Source organism: Vulpes vulpes, chromosome 5, assembly GCF_048418805.1.
Source record: "Vulpes vulpes isolate BD-2025 chromosome 5, VulVul3, whole genome shotgun sequence".
Classification (NCBI taxonomy): domain Eukaryota; kingdom Metazoa; phylum Chordata; class Mammalia; order Carnivora; family Canidae; genus Vulpes; species Vulpes vulpes.
This window is the reverse complement of record NC_132784.1, coordinates 80,720,195-80,740,908: the sequence shown is the minus strand read 5'-3', so window position 1 is coordinate 80,740,908 and position 20,714 is coordinate 80,720,195. Positions and strand designations below refer to the sequence as shown.

Sequence of the window (20,714 nt, the reverse complement as noted above, 5' to 3'; positions counted from 1 at the left end):
CAAAATCAATGTACAGAAATCTGTTGCGTTTCTATACATCAATAATGAAGCAGCAGAATGAGAAATCAAGGAATCAATTCCATTTTTAATTGTACCAAAACCCATAAGATACTTAGGAATAAACCTAACCGAAGAGGTTAAAGACCCGTACTCTGAAAGCTATAAAACACTGATGAAAGAAATTGAAGATGACACAAAGAAATGGAAAGACATTCTGTGCTCACGTATTGAAAGAACAGATATTGTTAAAATGTCTGTATTACCCAAAGCAATCTACACATTTAATGCATCCCTATCAAAATACCAATAGCATTTTTCACAGAGTTAGAACAAACAATCCTAAAATTTGTATGGAACCATAAAAGAGCTGGAATAGCCAAAGTGACCTTGAAAAAGCAAATCAAAGCTGGAGGCACTATAATTTCAGACTTCAGGTTATATTACAAAGTTGTAGTGATCAAAACAGTAGGATACTGGCACAAAAATAGACACACAGGTCAATGGAACAGAACAGAAAACCCAGAAATAAACCCATAATTACATGGTCAATTAATTTTGTCAAAGTAGGAAAGATAATGCAATGGGAAAAAGATCATCTCTTTAACAAATGATGTTGGGAAAACTAGACAGCAACATTCAAAACAATAAACTGGACCACTTTCTCACACAAACACAAAAAAATTCAAAACAGATAAAACACCTAAATGTGAGACCTGAAACCATAAAAACCTAGAGAACACAGGCAGTAATCTCACTGACATTGGCCATAGCAACTTCTCACTAGATACAGCTCCTAAGGTAAGGGAAACAAAATAAAAAATAACCTATTGGGACTTCATCAAAATAAAAAGCTTCTGAACAATGAAGGAAACAATCAAGAAAACTAAAAGGCAACCTACAGAATGGGAGAAGATTTTTGCAAATGACATATCTGATAGAGTTAGTATTCAAAATCTATAAAGGCTTATAAAACTCAAGAGCCAAATAATCCAATTAAAAAATGAACAGAAGACACGTACAGACATTTCTCTAAAGACGACATTCTGATGGTGAACAGACCCAAGAAAAGATGCTCAACATAATTCATCATCAGAGAAATACGAATCAGAACTATAATAAGATAACACCTTACACCTGTCAGAATGGCTAAAATCAACAACACAAGAAACACCAGTGCTGGCAAGGATGTGGAGAAAGGGGAACCCTCTTACACTGTTGATGGCAATGCAAACTGGTGCAGCCACTCGGGAAAACAGTATGGAGGTTTCTCAAAAAGTTAAAAACAGAACTACCCTATGATCCAGCAATTTCACTACTAGATATCTAACCAAAGAATATAAAAATACTAATCAAAGGGATACATGCACTGATGTTTATAAGAGTGTTATCTAAAAGAGCCAAATTATGGAAACAGCCCATATGTCCATCAACTGATGAATGAATAAAGAAGGGGTGTGTGTGTATATGTATATGTATATGTATATGTATATATATATATGTACATATATGTATATTCATGGAATAAATTCATATAATACACACATACATGCTGAATAATATTCAGCAACAAAAAAGAATACAATCTTGCCATTTGCACCGATGTGTATGGAGCTAAGAGTATTATTCTAAGCAAAATAAGTCAGAGAAAGATAAATACCATATAATTTCACTCATATGTGGAATTTAAGAAACAAAGCAAATGTACAAAGGGGAAAAAAAGAGAGACAAACCAAGAAACAGACTCTTAAACTACAGAGAACAAATGATGATTACCAGAGGGGAGGTAGGTAGAGATGGGTAAAATATGTCATAGGAATGAAGGTGTGTACTTGCTGTGATGAGCCCTGGGTGTTGTATGGAAGTGCTGAATCACTATATTGTATGTCTGAAACTATTATTACACTGTATATTAATTAACTGAAATTGAAATAAAAACATAAAAAAATAAAAATTTCAGGAGTTGCTGAAAGGTTGGATGTAGGGAGTGAGAGAGAGGAGACAAGGGTCTAAGATTACTTTATTGAAAGAAGAATGAAATTTGGAAGGACATACATTAATAAGAGAGAGTATGTCTAGGGAACAATGACTGGGACTAGGAATGTAGGAATTAGGTGGGTAATAATAAAACAAATGCCTACTAATGAAGACTAATGAGCAACTAATTTCAGCATACCCAAAGGCTCTCTTGAAGGACAGAAAAATAAAGGCAAACATGTAAGCAAGTAATTTCTTTTCACTGGTTAAAATGAGATTTAGGATTAATAGTTCTCTCTCAGAATTTTTAGATATTTTCTTTTTACTTTAATCGTATCACCAGCAAAAAGGCCAATGAGTAAAATCCCTCCTCACATTTACATCTTGCTTTTCCTTAAGCTCCAAGATTTGTATTAATATATCACTCACTATATCCTTTTAATAAAGTAGTTTAGCATACTCCTGTTCTGAGCCTGTAGTCTCACCTAGAAGTTCTCTCACAAAATTCCACTCCCATGAGTGAATTTTCTACTTGTAACTTCTAAATATACCATGGCTCTCTGCTTCTCAATGTAAGAGATCAGTAGTTTTGAAATAAAATATACTCTTACATGGCTATGTTTCAGTTATTAGTTTTATCCCACTAAATCTTTGAGCTAAGAACAAGGGTATAGTTAATCTGAGTTATTACTATACTTTGTGCATTGATTCACTAGTTCATCAACTATAACTCAACACCTGTGTCCTAGATTCATGGAATAGAGACGAAGATAGCATAAACCCCTTCTTCAAGGATTTCCAATGCTTTAGAGGGAAGAAAAAAATGTAGACAAGACAATTATAGTGTAATGTGTTAAATGTTTGACAGAGTATGAACAAAAGGCAGTAGGAATGTATGAGTGGTCATAACTATAATTTGTCTAGGAAAATATTACAGAAGGCTTATACAGATGTTACATTTAAGTGGTAAACAGACTTGGCGAAATAAGAAAAAAGAATGACTTCTTAAATCTTAATATTCTTATCCTTTCTGTTGATTTTCTCCTAAAAAGATAACTAGTTCTTCCAGAATTCAGCTCATTCAACGTAATTAATACAAAACTTTTATTTTTTTTATTATTATTTTTTTTAATACAAAACTTTTAGTTAATATAAGAAGCTACTAACCATTTTTAGGATATCCATGTAAAAATAAAATCTTGAATTTCAAAGAAACATATCAAAATGAATTCATTCTATTTACTACCAATTGTATGTAAACTCAATATTCAAGATCTGTTCTATTAAAAAATAACATTTTATAATACAGTGGTTATATCAATTGGATTGGGTTCCTATAACAAAATGCCACAAACTGAGTGGTTTAAATAATAGGAATTAATTTTGTCGAAGTTCTGGTGACTACAAGTCTGGGATCAAGGTGCTAGCAGCTTTGGTATCTAGGTGATAATGCTCTTGTTGGGTTACAGATGATCACTTTGTTGCTATGTTGCTCATATGGCCTTTCATGTACATGTGCTCAAGGGAAGAGAAGGAGCTGGATATCTTTACCTCTTTTTAAGAACACCAATCCTATCAGGCCAAGGTCCCACTTTCATGACCTCATCCAACTCCAATTATCTCCCAAGGGCCTCATTTTCAAATATCATCACATTGGGTTTCAACATATAAATCTGGGGTAGCAGGGAGCAGTGGGTAGAATCACAAACATTCCGTTTGTAACAGTAGGTTAAGCAGTATGTTGGTAGGTTTGTTAATAAATAAGGAAGCCAAGACACTATCCCTACCCTGAAGATGAGCATTATCTTCCTGAGGAAAACAACTGTCCTTGTATACCCATTAGCAAAGCTTAATTTAAAAAAATGCCAAATTAAAAAAATCTTAGATTACAGAATTATTCTCAAAATCAGTTTTCCTATCACTATTCTGTGACTCAGATTATCTGATTTAGGACAATGAAATATAACAAAACCATCTGGTAATATCAGAATCATATGGTTTTTATAGCCAGGCTTTCATTTGAAAGTTTAAATTATATGTATGACCATTTTCTATAGGCATACCAGTAAATAATTTTAAATTAGTTAATGCAATTTTAAATGACTTTCAGTTTTTCTTACCATAAAAAACTTTGTTTCAACAATGCCTTTTAGAATATATGAAATTATATATTATATCCTCATATATGATACTGGGACACAGCTATATCCTCTAGTCTTCATTACAGGAAAAGTATAGACAACTAGTAAAGCTTAGCTTTATTGTTTTATAAATGAACCAGTAAAGTTCATTGTAGTGAAATGAGCACATGCTTTTCATAAATTAAATCTCACATGGTAAGTACTCATTTTCAAAATTAATTTAATTACATGTTTAAAGTTTAATTACATTTAATTAAGCATTTAAGTTTTATATGAAATAAATGAATTATCAGTTAACTGCTATGAAATGAAATATTGCCTTGATAATTAAAATCTATAAATTTTCCTATTCTGTGCAAAACTTCTAGTTCTCAAAAACATTCTGGAAAAAAATATGTATTTTAAAGTCTGTAGTAGTATATTCTCATAGCTGATTAAGGTGTAGTTTTTCCTGGCAGCTGGCTTCATGTGCTGTACAGTTACTACAGCAGCAAATGGAGGCAGTCTGGCACAGAATAAAAAGCAGAGGTTTTGAAGATTTGGGTTTGGGTCATAGACTTGGTCATTAACAGCCTAAGAGAGTGGGAAAGCTACTTAAGCATCTGTGACATCAAGTTCCTAAAAAATGGGGATAATATTACTTCTCTTGGAGGGTTGTGGGAGGATTTGACGAGATATCCCATGATCAAATGCCTGGAACAGTGCCTGACATGGAACAGGTATTCAAAATAAGTTAATTCCCTCCTTCTTTTAGTTGCTGAATGGATGAACAAAAACCTTGTACTTTGGTGCTTAAAAAAGTCTTACTCTTAAAGTATTTTATTAATTACAAAAATAACACCATATTTTTCATTTCCTTACATTACACTTAAGGGACATTTTACATTTTTTATTTCCTTAAGGACTCCATAAATTGAAGCAATATAGCATTATTGCTAACACAGAATTCTGAGTCAGAAAGAACTGACTTTGAATTTGGGTTCCACTACTTACTCTTTGAAAAATCAGGGAAAAGTTATTTCCCACACCATAAACGTATAAGTATACCTGGTTTAGTGAATGGAAGAACTAGTATAATCCATATAATCACTCAATCTTAACAAAATTCTAGTGATATGGGTAGGACAAATGTATCCCCCAACCCAATTTTTCACAGAAGGATATTTATTTTCACTAAATTTAAGGGAAATTAAGCTTAACAGCAGGATGGACTCAGTGTCAGAACTAAGATTTTAAAATTTCTTTTTCAGTACTCTTTCCTTCATAACATAGGAAGGTAAAGGCAAAGGACACCAATATCTCTTTTAAGCAGTAAAGCAAAAAAGAAAGAGAAGGATCTGATTTAGGTTAATCCCGGTTCTATCACTTAATAGTGAGCCTCAAACAAATAACTTCTGTGAATTTTAGTAACTTCTTCTGGAAAATGGGAATATATACTTTGTTAGGGCTCATACAAGGATTGCACTACTACTAACAAATGTAATACATAGAGGAATGACGGACACACACGAGAGTCATTCATTAATGGCTGCTAATACTAAGACAACATCAAAGCACCACTTCTGGTAAGTCTCAAGCCATAAAATGGAGAAACCATAATGAAGATTTTTTATTTTTTGAAACAGATTTAATAACAATAAATAGGATAGTTTTCATTAAATTCTCAAGCCATATTCCTGGAAAGAGACTCTAGACTTGTGAGTCACTTCAGTTCACAACTTCTTGTCTATTAAATCTCCATGTAATAACTCATCTCATTTTGAAAATAATGGTTTTACAATATGAAAAAAAGAGAAGCAACAACCTATTCCATGGATTACTTTCTTTGATTCAACTGCAGTAAGAACTGAAATTACATAGTCTTAACACTTTATAAAGTATTCAATGTCAAGGACTGTAATTTTCAGAGTTTTGCCTCAATAAAGGTAGCACTATAAACATGTTATGTTGGTTTAATATTTAAAACTCTTCATTGGGCCAGCCCCGGTGGCTCAGCGGTTTAGCACCGCTTTTGGCCCAGGGCTTGATCCTGGAGACCCGGGATCGAGTCCCATGTTGGGCTCCCAGCGTGGAGCCTGCTTCTCCTTCTGCCTGTCTTTCTCTCTCTCTCATGAATTAAAAAAAAAAAAAAAAAAAAAAAAAAAATCTTAAGAAAAAAACAACTCTTCATTGTAAAACTCAAAAAAATCCTAAATTCTTCAAAGGCAACCTAAAAAAATACAAATTACTGTATTTACAGAATAATGAGAAATAGAAAGACTTAATAAATATTAGAAAATATACACTTGTTTACTTTCTGAAAGGACACTTAACTGAAAAACAGCAGTACTTCATACCATTTTCACTGCTATTATATTAATACGTAGTATTTAGTTATCTATCTGCATTTAGGGCTAAAAGACCTTGATTTAAAAACTATTCCACATTTTCTTGACAATAAAACCAGCAGGTATTATAATTTTGGTATCCAGACTTTTTAAACAGCAAATTAAGAATAACAGCATATCCAACAGTTACAGGACCAGAAAAAGAAAACCACATATAAAGAAATAATATGAAGCATATGTACAATTAAGGTTACGTATTATATAGAAAACATTTATTATTAGAATATGTACCTTTAGTTACGTATTCTTTCAAAGAATGTGGTAAAGATGGCACTCTGTTAACTTGTGGAATCAGAATTGGGTCATTAACTTACCATGGTTCTATATTAAGAGTTGGGGATAATTTTTCTGGAAAAAAAAATCCATGCCATTTTGAAGCCTCAATTAGTTCTTGTGGCATCCTTTTTGATAAATCATAATAGTGACCAAATCTTGAAGAAGATACTGGTCCAGGCTGTTAAGAAAAGCCATATTAGTTGTTTAAGAAAAACCATATTAGTTGTTTAAAAATTACTTTTTTTTAAACTACAATGTATTTTAAATACATTCAGCAAAATGCTGATATATTTGTGCATTTTAATGCTGATAGGAAGAGCTGATATACACAGACTTAATAAGTTTCAAAAAGAGCATACTATAATTTTTATTATTTTCAATGATACTTAGAAATCAACCTTTTCCTCTCCCATGTTTCTTTGCTCTTGGTGGCTCCCTAAATTTGATAAGAACTTGAACACCTCTTTGCTCTTCTTACTGTATATACCTGCCTAAGCTAAAAAGAAATTAATATATATGTCTTAATTATTTTTAAAGTTTCCAGTTTAAATGACAAATCAAATATGGAATTGCTAAGAACTAATGAAAACTTAAGCCAATGAAATCACTGGTGAGGGGCCCAAAAGAAACTAGCTATTGATACTACATATTTGCATTTTCAGACTTAAAGAATGCCTAACAACATCAGATTATACAGTAACATAGAATAAAAAAATTTAAGCCTGATAGAAACATTTTTCTCAGTCTGTGAGTTTGGCATTTATTTTCTAAGTAAAATGACTGTTCATCCCTTCTTAAGATACCGTTTATTTTCATTAACATAAGAGACCGATCAATCAGCTCAACCTAATGTTTTCAATACAAAGTATATACAAGTATGTTTCCCAAAACATGATTTATCTATTTACCAGGGCAGTATTAGCAAATAAATTAAGAGACATAAAGTATGTTTCTTAAAAATAGGGTAAAGTTTTTAAATGTAAAGTTATTATTATAAAGCAATTTAAACAAGGTCTGTTCTTTGGCCTATAATCTATTCTTTATCCGGATTATAGTTCAGAATGTTTTTACTGCAATCTCTGCTAGAGCTCATCTTTTTATTGTGTAAGTCCAAGCCCCCTTAATGTTTTAGAAAGGCCTTGACTAACTGAACTTTGATCTGATGTCTTCATTGAGAAAAACACCAGGTTGCCCATTTCAGATGCAAATCCTCCTAAGGCCCAATAGAATTTAGTAAAGACAAGCAAAAAAGAAGAAACAAGAAGTTTCCAGGATCCTCTTTGAGAATCCTGGGGCACACTGGTGTCCTTAATCCACACTGCTCCATGGATTAAGGTAGGTGATAACCTTTCCTGATTCAAAAGAATAAGCAGAGTGCCTACAAACTGGGTGGAGACTAGGATTTGGTAATAATAAAACACCATGCAATAAAAGCTTGGTCTATGTCAGAAGCCTCTGAAAAGGCCTCAATGTACCACATTCCCAGGCCTAGTAGGGAAGCTTGCAAAAGCCTACCTGAATCAAATAAGCATGAATAATCTATTTTAGCAGACTGGCCATGGGGAGAGAGAAAGAAAGAGAGACTTTTCGCTTCTTTTAAGTTTGAGTTAATAAATTTATTAGTGCACTGAAGGTTCTTGAAGTCTTGGGCACTCAGAGAAATATGCTAAATTGCCAAGAAGCAAAGTATGCTTTTTAAGTTGCCGTCTCTATTAATGTTTCTAATTATAATATTAATGTGATAGAAATCTCAGATTTGGGATGAATCAAGGCAGAAAATTGATTTCATGCTGTGACAGTTTACATATAGAACACATAATTTATTAAAATGTAAGAATAAATTTGGAAGCTTTTATTACAATTAATATTTTTAGAAATTAAGATTAGATACATCAACTAAAATATTCACAAGGAAAAAAAAATAAAATAAAATAAAATATTCACAAGGTAGAAATTATAAATTTTATTGATGATGGAAAAACTCTAATCCTTCAATAAAAATGAAAATGAAAAATAAATATAGCCTTACAGGGAAAAACAATTTTCTAAGGTTTTTTTCTACCCAAGACACAAAGCATTAACATATAATCAGATTTTTTAAAATAGTATGAAATCTTTTGAGGCTTAGAATTATAAAACAAAGACTTCAAATATTTCCTCTGAAAAAAGAAAACTAAATGCTTTAAATCTGATAATAATCCTTGGAAAAATAGCAACTCTACAAAAAAGATGCATTAAAAATCATAATATCATCAATAGCTCATCAGTTTTATTACTCTGTTTCATAAGAACATGTTGCTTTAGTTTTACATTATGAAAACTTCTGTTTCACAGACACACACTAACCTTTACCTCTGTCAACTGTGGAATGGAGAATAATGGAATGGTTCAGTAAAAATTTACTATGATAAGGGAAAATTAACTCTCATGGGGGGCCAGAAGTAGCACAGAGCAATAAAACAATACCATCCCTCACCTCCAATACATTAGAAAGAAACAAAACTTTCAGACAAAAGCTGCACTACAAATAGTCTAAATAAGACATTTTCTTATTATTGTTATCATTTTTTGTTTCTCAATATGGCATAATAGAAAGCAAGAATCCAAATAGTTAACTACTTCGAGCCTCAGTAATAACTATTTTGTTAGGCTGCTGTGAGAATCTAATGCAATACTGGCAATGAATATTTTGTAATTGTAAAGAACTACATGAATGATATTAATCATTATTCTTGTGTCATGATTCACTAGAGAATCATTAGATCTATCACTATCCTTTGTGATTACATTACCTCATTCAAAAAATGGCATTTGTTGTCACCTGCAATATGCACACATCTATCACAGGACTATTGTGGCTGAACCACTGGGAAAGAAAACCAAAGTGTAATAAGGATTTAATATAATAAAGATCTAATACACTAATACATGAAGTGCTGGAGCCATTGTAGGCTTTGGTAATAGAACTATGTAATACTGAAGAAATTGGGTCTCAGTATATGCTGTAAGGAAATAGAATAGGGTGAAAGGGAATAAGAGTCTTCCCTTCTTGGGGTAAAAAGGGAAAAGGACTTGATGATTGGATAGGTGAAAAAGGGCATTCCACTGAAGAGAATCAAAATCACAGGACAAGGGAAGGGGGGCTTTTTAAAACTACGCACCCTTCCAACTGGAAGTAGCACTGCTTTATACTTTACTGAACTACTGTTACTGATTTAGTGTGCATACTCATCCTTTTCTGCATTCCCTAAGTGGGAATGTGACTACACTCTTAGGAACTGATGGCAACTTATATTAAAAGGCATCTCTGATAAATGACACAGCTAGTTTTGGACTACTTGTTTAATATTTATTCATAATAGTTTTAACTATAAAACACAGAAAACCTAGGGTTTTGTTGTTTTTAAACTAATAATGGCAAGGTAAAATCTAGATTTATAAAGTAGATGATGGTTGATCACCAAACTCTATCAGTCTTGGCAAATCCTTATATATAAAATTTCTGTTACAGGCAAATATACATGCTGGTGACATTTCAAAGAAAATCAAAAGAAGTCAGAAGATTCTATTTTGTAAACTTGACAGAACTCATTTATAAATATAATAAACTTAAGTTTGACCATTGACGGTAAATTCAAATAAGCTATTTTTATTCTACTTGTATTAATTAATGCAACTTAGCTCAGGTTTGCATTTAATTCACAGAATATATAATTCATTCACTCATGTATCCAACAAATAGCTATGGAGCACCCACTATATGCCAGTAAAACAAGATATTCAAAGTCCCTTTCTTTTATTGAGCTCACAGTCCAGCAGGAGGACACAGATGATACTGTCTGTTAGGTGATGATAAGTGCCCTAAAGAAAAATAAGACAGTGAAAGGAGATGAGAGAGAGAGCGGTTTTATTTTATAGAGACGAAGAAAAGAATACTTTCCTCATAAAGTGGTATTTTACTGGAGAACTCAAGAAAACGGGAGACTAAGTCATCTGGGAAAGATCATTGTAACAAGAGGACAATTTTTAAAACTGTAAACTCTGAAAACTGATCACAGGGTTTATGTGTTAATATGTGACCATTAAGAAGTTTAATTTCATAGATAAAATAACATCATATTCTAAAGCGAAGAGAGGAATAAGGACTACTCACTTATATGTAAAGGGGGCAAGAATTATTTGTAATTATAAAGAAACAATGTAAGAAACAAAGAACTTTTGCCCCAACTTTAAACAGATTTTGTAACAAGCAGTTAAAAATAAAAGGCTTAAAGTTTCAGTTATTTGAATCTTTAGCAACAATTTGATATGAAGAATGTTAGTAATCAATGAAAAACCAAAACAGCTGAGATTAGAATGAAAATAAATGCAAGATTCAAGTGACTTATATAACCTACAATTGGACTGGCATATTGCCTCTCCAAAAAAGCTAAAATTTAAGAGCTTTTGTTCATTATTGACTCTTTCAGAACATACCAGTAGAAAAATGAGAATATAGTCACTCTTTACAAAAGAGTCACCATTAAGCCCAGGAATTTAAATGAAACTACCCGCTTAAGACATGAAGGAAGTTCTTTGCCATTAGGGCTCTCAAGTGCTAGTCCTACATTCCTTGTCTGTTTTAATCTCTATCACTCTGCTCACATTTTCCTAAGCAGAATAACTACATTTATTCTGGCCTCTTATACCCAGTTCTCAATCACATCCAAGTGACGCAATGCCTGCAACAACTGTCTGCACAGACCATCCCCCTATTTTTTAATGCATATGTATAGAATTCTACTATACACCAATACTGTAATTTATTTAACCAAATGCTTATTTTCAATCTTCTGTTATGAAAAATATGCTATATAAATAGCTCATATCCTCGTTTTACATGAGTAAATATATTCATAATGTAAATCTCCAAAATATCAAAAGGTATGTGTTTTTTTAATTCCGTAGTACCAAAATAATGTTAGAAGTACTTTAAAATATATTTTTGAGTGCTATGGATACAAAAATAAGAAACTAGATAATTATGTATGGAAAGCTATCAGAGTGGTAATATTTGCACTTGGAGAAGGTGGAGTTGGTGAAAAAGAAAGTGAAAAGCATTACCAGTAGAAATATAAGCAATTTACAAAGAGCAACTTTCATAGGATTGGTGAATATAGTGTTTTGTTTTTTTTTTTAAGATTTTATTTATTTATTCACGAGACACACACACACAGAGGCACAGACACAGTCAGAGGGAGAAGCAGGTGCCATGCAGGGAGCCCGACATGGGAATCAATCCCCGGACTCTAGGAAAACACCCTGGGCTGAAGGAGGTGCTAAACCGCTGAGCCACCTGGACTGCCCTGAATACAGTGTTTTTTATTTACACAGGAGACTTAAAGGTAGGCTTGGATTAGATTGTGTAGATCTTATACACAGTCTGGACAAGTTTGTATTTCATACTGCAAGCTTATAGTGGCAAACAGGTTTCATCTCCTATGCTAAATCTAATATATTTTCTGGTAGTGACCACCCAGAACATGACAGAGAATTCTAAGGCATTGTCTAGGCTTGGCAGAGGGTTCTAGGATTGACAGTTGGCATGCAGTTAGACGGAGGCAGTGGAAACGGTATACCAAATCAGGCATTTGCAGTTAAGAAATGTTATAAACGTATTTCTGCCCTTGGGGAAGGTAACAGTGATGTAGAAGACAGAAGGATAGACTATGGGTATTGTGTCTTATTCAGATTAGAATTTCTTTCTTTTCTACCAGTATGATGTCTGGTAGACATTAAAGTATTCTGAAAAATGAATAAATAAACAATAAAATGAAGGAGCTAATAAACAAACAGAGCCTTCACAAGGAGCAGAGCACATAAGCTTTCGTGGGTAAATTTACTGACATCTGTATTCTCAGAAATTTTCCTTTCACTTCCTGTCTCTTAGTCTATCCTTGATAGATGAGGTTAAAATATAGTGATACAAAATGTACAGGAATAAAAACAGTAATTCTAAAGAACAACCACTTATGCTGAATATTTATAGGTAACCAAGATGGATAAAAATAGCTTAATGAGTTCACTTACTCTGGCTTGCAACCCTAGAATAAAAGATTCCATATGGAGATTATGGAAGAAATGAAATCTATTTTGGTAAAAAATTTTTTGCCATAATTTTATTTTTTAAGAAATGTCATCTTGGTAAAATACAAATAAAATATCTAGTTATTTAAATAAGCATATATACATTGCAGTGCATTTAAGGAATAACAGGTATACCACAAAAGATTCTATAAAATGAAAACAAATACATTTGCAAATTTTAGAAATAGTTTGAATGTTGACTTACCTCCATCTTGGGTAATAACTGGTAACGCCAAGCTATTTTCATCTTAATATTAGATTCTGGTGTTTTAGGATTGCATACATCTTCATCAAAATCTTTTTTACAATTATCATCAAGTAATGGTGCAGGAAGTTCCTAAGAAAACAGAATGATACATTACTGAGCATCTGTGATTAAAAAATGTAACAATTTTCTTAAATCATAATATTAGCAATACTAGAACTTTCCAATGCCTTGATGCCTTAAAATTGATTCAATCATATAGTCATAACAGTATGGCTATTTTTAGAACAGAGGAAAATGATATATATACTATTGTGAAGTATTTTTAGCATAAACAAGAATTTAAAGAAAATAATCAAATTTTTATACTATGAAAAAGCAAATGTTATTGCAAGAAGTATGATCTTTTATACACACACACACACACACACACACACACACTAAAAGCAAAGCCTGGAATTAACATTTATGTATTACATTTAATTATTGTTATGTCTGCTGCAAGGTAAAAATAAAGCATGTGTGCAATCTATTTACTAGTTTGTAATACTAGAATTCAAAAAACTCATTCACCTAAATAATCAGTGAAGTAACAACAATAAGACATTTATTTTGCCCTTACCAAATGTTAGTTTTTTACCTGTATGCTTATGTCTCTTCTTTTAACAATGAAAATAGAACTTAAAATCTCATTAAGAGACACCGAAGTCCAATTTTACCTTTTCTTCTTTGGAAGCTGACCCAGGGAGTAGCTATTAAAAACACATGGAAAACATTTGTGTGTGTTTGTGTTTGTGTGTGTGTGTGTGTGTGTGTGTGTGTGTGAAGAGGAACTACAGAAATAATGCAAAGAAAAAGTACCTAAGTTTTTGGAGAAGGAAAGCACACACAGTAGTTTTATTACATATTATTATTTTTATATTAGCAAAAATCATAACGATAATGTGGGGTGCTGAATTAGTAAACATAATCTTGTGCTAGGACATAAATTAGTCTAAACTGTAGCTTTTACTTTGCAAAATCAAATTTATTTATGTTTAGAATCATGTCAACTAATCAGCTGGAAAAACACATTAACCATCACGTATTTTAGTTATCTACTAAAAGAACCTCCAAAGAACCATACTTTAATTTATACAATTAGAAACTAGCTATACCATTTAAACTCTGACTCCATCTCCCCACAAAGCATTATTATCTTACAAAATTTTGTAATATTATCTTAGAAAATAAAAAATAACTTATTTTTTCAATGGAAATAAATATTTGTGAGGCATGTAGTACAATATGCATAGTGTTTATGAGTTTGAATTCTATATCCAGATTGTTTAGGTCCACATCTTAACTTTACACACTAAAAGCTAAGTCTGTGGTTACCCTGACCACTACTGGACCTCTATGTCTCTATTCATCATCTGAAATATAAAGATATCAGTATTTATTTCGTTGAGTTTTTGTAAGGAATAAAGAAGTAAAACATGTGAAATGCAAAGAATGGTGCTTGCTGCATATTAAGTACTTAATAAACAATTATAAGAATTAAGTCAAATAATTGCCTTAATCAATACTCAGAGCCACATATTTTGAGTTGACAATAGTAGGCAATGTATTGATTGTTGAATCATTATATTCTATACTTAAAATATAACATTGCATATTAATTATATTTGAATTAAAAAAAGAGGAAATATTCCCAGTGCAGAATGCAGAAAACAGGAACCCAACAGTCTTTCTGAGTTAAAGAGACCAAGCTAGGAGTTCAAGAAGGCCATGAGGCAAAATACAGGGGAAGAAAGGAGCACAGAGAGAGCTCCAGAGATCTGTAAAGGCAACTCTTGAATACTGATCAGCACATGGACATAAGGAAACTACCCAAAACTGGTGAAAGAATCACTCAAAAAGAGCAAGGTGAACAATTTCTGAAGTTCACTTTAACCAAAAAAGTCCATGGTCTCACCAACCAGATGGAGAAACCTTGTAATTCATGAGGCATTAAGTAGAGAGGGGAAATCAGCCCTAGGAAAAAAGCTGCTCTGATTCCACCTGATGATGCTGGCCTAAAAAAGCAAGCCTCAAAGTGATCAAACTGTTTTCAAGTAACTTTACTGAATCCCAGAAATGAACTCAAGAATGTTTGCATGAATGTAAAATATCTAGCACTCCACATGTTAAAATTCACAATATCTGGAACCAATAAAAAAAATGACCCGGCATGAAAAAGAGAATATGACCCATAATAAGGAGATGCAACAATGATACAAATATAGTTAGACTAAGACAAAAATCAACTAAATTATAGTCCATGTGTTCAATAAAAATTGAGCATAAAGAGATAGGAAAGATCTATTTTTTAAAAGACCCAAATAAACCTCTAGTGACGAACACTTCAACATCTGAGATTTTAAAAACATACTGGACAGAAGGAACAGCAGATTAGACATGGCAGGAAAAAAGATTAATGAATTTTAAGACATAGCAATAGAAATTATTTAGAAATTACAACAAATGTATAAAAATTTTAAAAATTATAAAATCAAACTCCCCACAATAATCATTAAGTAAACAATATTCCCAGCATAAACTTATGCATATATCTGGACATGCTAGACAAAATACTTCCATAAAAATAGTAGGTATTAAAATACTATTAATATTTGAAAAATTAACACTTTATAAAACAAAAATGAAGTTGAAAGAATTATTGAACTGATGATTATTATTTCCTGACATATTCTCTCAAAAGATTATAAATGTGATTATGAAGCATATTAAGATGTTGGAGTCACTATGTTCCTTTTTACATGTTTTAGTTTTGAGTGAAATTAGTTTCTTTTTTCTCTCTCCCATAAAAAATGAGGAAACTAGCATGTAGCACTTTCTCCAAGCCCCAAGTTTATTTTTTTCCCCTATTATTTTTATGCTGTCAAGGTTTATAGAATTGCATTCTTGTCTGCAGCCAGATACAGAGTTGTTTAGCTTAGAGTTTTGTTGAAATTGATTCACCATGGGTGCTTTTACCACAGTTCCATAATTCTTGAGTTTTATTTAAAAAATTGATACCTGCGTTCATTTAACAGTGCCAGGAAGGTACCAGGGATGAAGCAGTAAGCAAAATAAGCCAAGTCTCTGCTTTTAGGGGGGTACATTCTTCTAGAATGGGTAGTGGTATGAACTTAAAGAAAAAAGAGGAAAAAAAATACAGACTAATGGGATATGTACTTTACATTGCATAGTCAATCAAACTATCTGTCAGGAAGTAAATAGATGGATCTTATTTTCAAATACTTTTTTATTCAACCAGTACATTGGTTGTATATATTTCATAATATTTTTACTAGTTTAGAACTAGGTAGATACTGCTATTGTACTGTCATTGGACAAGGAATGATGCTGTGAAGTCTGAAGCCTTCCACTCTTGTAGGTGACTTGCTTTTTCCTGCCTGAATGTCTGAATAATGCTTCTTTGATCTTTAATAACTTAAAAAGGCTGTATCTATTGCTTTGCATTACATTGGATGTCCTTTTAAGTTGAAGATCTCAATTTCAAATAAATTTTTTTGTGCCTGATACTTAATATTACTTTTCTGTTCTACACTGAACTAGAATATATCCTTATTTATGTAAATATCAGATGTATCACAGACAGTTGTAAAACATCACACAGTAAACAATTTAAATGTTAGATGAATAAATGTTTTTGCATTTTCTAGACCGGGTTTTACTAATAGAAATTTCAGTGATGTTGAAAACATTCTATATCTGCCCTGTCCAATACAATAGCTAGTAGATACTTAAATTTACTAAATAAAATATTTTCCACATTATTATTATATTCTCACTGTTTTAATGTCATTTCTCTAAATACACTGTAACTATTGCGAGCCTGTTTAATATTGGGTAATATTATTTAAATCAATTCATATTTTTAATTCTGCAATTATCCTTTTTAACTACTTCTCACGGGTTTTTTTTTTCCAAGATTTTATTTATTTATTCATGAGAGACACAGAGAAAGAGAGAGAGAGAGAGAGAGGCAGAGACACAGGCAGAGGGAGAAGCGGGCTCCATGCAGGGAGCGTGATGTGGGATTTGATCCCAGGGCTCCAGAATCAGGCCCTGGGCTGAGGGGGCACTAAACCACTGAGCCACCCGGGCTGCCCTACTTCTCGTGTTTTTATTTTTTCTATCTATCTATCTATCTATCTATCTATCTATCTATCTATCTATCATCTATTTATTTTTTTAAAAAAAGATTTTATTTATTTATTCATAGAGACACACACACACAGAGGCAGAGGGAGAAGCAGGCTCCATGCAGGGAACCCGATATGGGACTCGATCCCGGGACTCCAGAATCACACCCCAGGCTGCAGGCGGCACTAAACCGCTGCGCCACTGGGGCTGCCCTACTTCTCGTGTTTTTAAAATTTTATTCTTGTGATATTTTATTGAACTCCTGCTCTTGTTTTTGAACTCAAGTTCTGATTAAACTCTTCTATAAATCTCTTATGAAGGAATTTTCTTCTGTTCCTGGGTTATATTTTCTTCCCTCTAGCTAAAGTTTGAGGGTCAAGTATCATGCTATTCACCTATATTTCTGTACCTTCGTGTTACGAGAGCTAAGGCAAAATTAAATGCCATCTTCTTCTTCTTTATTTTTTTTAAATGCCAGTTTCTTTAGAAGACCTAGACTCTTGGGACGCCTGGGTGGCTCAGCGGTTGAGTGTCTGCCTTTGGCTCGGGGTGTGATCTTAGAGTCCTGGGATTGAGTTCAGCATCACGCTCCCTGCGTGGAGCCTGTTTCTCCCTCTGTGTCTCTGCCTCTCTATCTCTCTGCATCTCTCAAGAATAAATAAATGAAATCTTAAAAAAAAAAAAAAGAAGACATAGACTCTTTACTTTCTTATGAGATTTCATAAAATGTTAATTTCCTATGTTTACATTAATTGGTTCAGTATTTTATTCACTGAATAAAATTCACAAGAATTTTTCTTGTGAATTTATTTATTTATTTATTCACAAGAATAAAAAAAGAATTTTATTCTTGTTTAGGGTATTAGGTTTAGGGAATTATTATTAGGTTTCAGATTATATAACCAAATCAGTGTTGCTTTCTGAAACATTTGCTTTAGTTTGAGACCATCAGCCCTAATTATGTTTTTAAGATTACGATAGTTCTTTGGTTTCTGGATGTAAGGATTAAGTATATTTTTATTTATTTGAGAGCGAGTGCACGGGGGTAGGGTAAGAGGGAGAGACAGAGAATCCCAAGCAGACTCTGTGCAGAATGTGGAGTCTAAGTTGGGGCCCAATCTCAGAATCCCAAGATCACGACCTGAGCTGAAATCAAGAGTTAGATGTTTGACTGACTGAGCACACAGACATCTCTCATCAATATTTTTTGTCTTGTGGGGAAAAGGATAAAATCTGTGTAATGTTAAAACAAAGTTTGGTGATTCTGATATTCTTAAGTTTTTCCCCTGCTCCACAGCCTTATCCTCAGGGTGAAGAACCACTAATTTTATTTCTGAAATGAGGAAATAAACAAAAATTTAAATAAGATACTAGAAGACCTTAAATTTAATGAATTTATATTATACCCTGCAAAATCTATTTTAGACATATAATTGTCTAAAATTTACTTTTCCTTAATTATCTTTTTCTGCATTAAAATACTAGGTATCAATTAAAACATCTGAATTAGTTTTGTTATCAGTTTTTAAACAATTTTTTAACTTTTTATTTTAAAATTTTTCTTAAGTAGGTTCCATGCCAGTGTGGAGCTCAACACAGGGCTTGAACTCATGACCGTGAGATCAAGACCTGAGCTGAGATCAAGAGATGGACATTCAACCAACTAAGCCACCGAGGTGCCCTTGTTAACCAGTTATTAAGACATAGAATTATTTACAAAATCACTGATCTACAATTATATTCCTCAATACAGTAGCTCCGATCCATATGTGGCTATTTAAATTTAAGTTTTTATTAATTAAAATTATGCAAAATGATAAATTGCCATATTGTTCAATAGCCACATGCAGGTGGTACAGGTAGAAGACATTTATAACATCACATAAAATTTTATTGGTTAGTGCAGGTCTAGAAAATAGGAAAATGTATTTATTCATTTAACAATTTAAACTGTTTACTATGTAACTGTCAATGACACACTTTACAGTTACATCAACTAGGATTTTAAAGAAGCATCACAACTTATTTCAAATTAAAACCAGGAGATTATTTTTCAGTATCTAAAAAAGTTGTATGCCTCCCTGTCCTTTTGCACTCTCCTTTATATCAACAACAACAAAAAATTTAGCACTATTTTTTCAATTTATAAAAAGCATACCATAGAGGGATGAGTTAAATAGGTGATGGAGATTAATGAGTATGCTTGTTGTGATGATCACTGGCTGATGTATGGAAGTGCTGAAACACTATATGATACACCTGAAATTAATATACTCCTCTAATGTTAACTAACTGGAATTAAAATAAAAACTTTAAAGAAAGAAACCTCTCTTCACCATAAAAAAAAAAGTACCCAACTACCCTGTAAAAATCAATATTTACTGGACACCAATTGATTTTATTTTTTATTTATTTTTAAAGATTTTATTTATTTATTCATGAGAGACACACAGAGAGAGGCAGAGACATAGGCAGAGGAAGAAGCAGGCTCCCTTAGGGGAGTCTGAGGGGCACTTGATCCCAGGACCCTGGGATTATGACCTGAGCCAAAGGCAGATGCTCAACCAATGAGCTACCCAGGTGTCCCCATTGATTTAACTGATTTTAAAACTGCTAAATCTTCCTTACTCTTGGAAGTTTAGGTTGTTTGCAGTCTGAGAATCCTATGATAAACATTGTTGTTTATAACATAAGGCCTTTGCATCTCTATTTTTTCTATGGGATATATAAAACACATAGAAAAAATAAAGAATAGTAAAATAAACATGAAGACCACAGTTTCTACCACATGGCTTTAATAAACTCTAACAACTGGTATAGTTGCAGAAAAGCTGCCATTTCAGCAAGCAAGGAGCAACACTCTTGTGTCAAAGTAGGAGGACTGGTTGAAAATCTTTAAAAAGAAAAATAAGACCTCTCAAATCCCCTATTTTCCACCAAGATCCAGGATACTACTCCTCCCCAACTGTGAAAGAGAAACCGAGAGATCAAATAAGACACACTTTGGAAGTAGGAACATGATAGAGGGCAGAGGTGAGGCATCATGTTGAAGACAGGGTAACTTATTGAAAGTCCTCATACAAAAGAGTGAGATGCCCCGAGCACCCCCAACACATGCACATAGGTGGTTCCCACTGCTAGACTCTTACAAGGCCAGAAGCTGTCCTTAAGAAGAACAGGCAGGAGATTAAAGGAGTCCTCCCTTGAGAAACTGATAGAATTTAGGGAAAAGGCCTTTAGAGAGATATCACTAGATAAACTTACAGTAAACCTAAGAGACCAAAAGTTATATGCCCCCCAAAATAGTACTTCCAACTAGCCTTCTAGCCCCTTACTCTTCCATATTAAAAGATAGTCAAGAATTATCAGTTATTTATTTATTTATTTATTTATTTATTTATTTATTTATTT

General features: G+C 32.7%; 1 protein-coding gene across 1 annotated transcript in view; it reads right to left on the bottom strand.

Annotated features, from left to right (window-relative positions):
• ELP4 (elongator acetyltransferase complex subunit 4) overlaps window positions 1-20,714 on the bottom strand; it is a 240,991-nt gene that overhangs the window by 167,115 nt on the left and 53,162 nt on the right. Inside the window, exons 4-5 of the mRNA XM_026012786.2 lie at window positions 13,110-13,241; window positions 6,817-6,956 (exon numbers count right to left, since the gene is read on the bottom strand). Coding sequence (XP_025868571.1) covers window positions 6,817-6,956; window positions 13,110-13,241 — 272 coding nt within the window. The remainder of the gene's footprint in view (window positions 1-6,816; window positions 6,957-13,109; window positions 13,242-20,714) is intronic.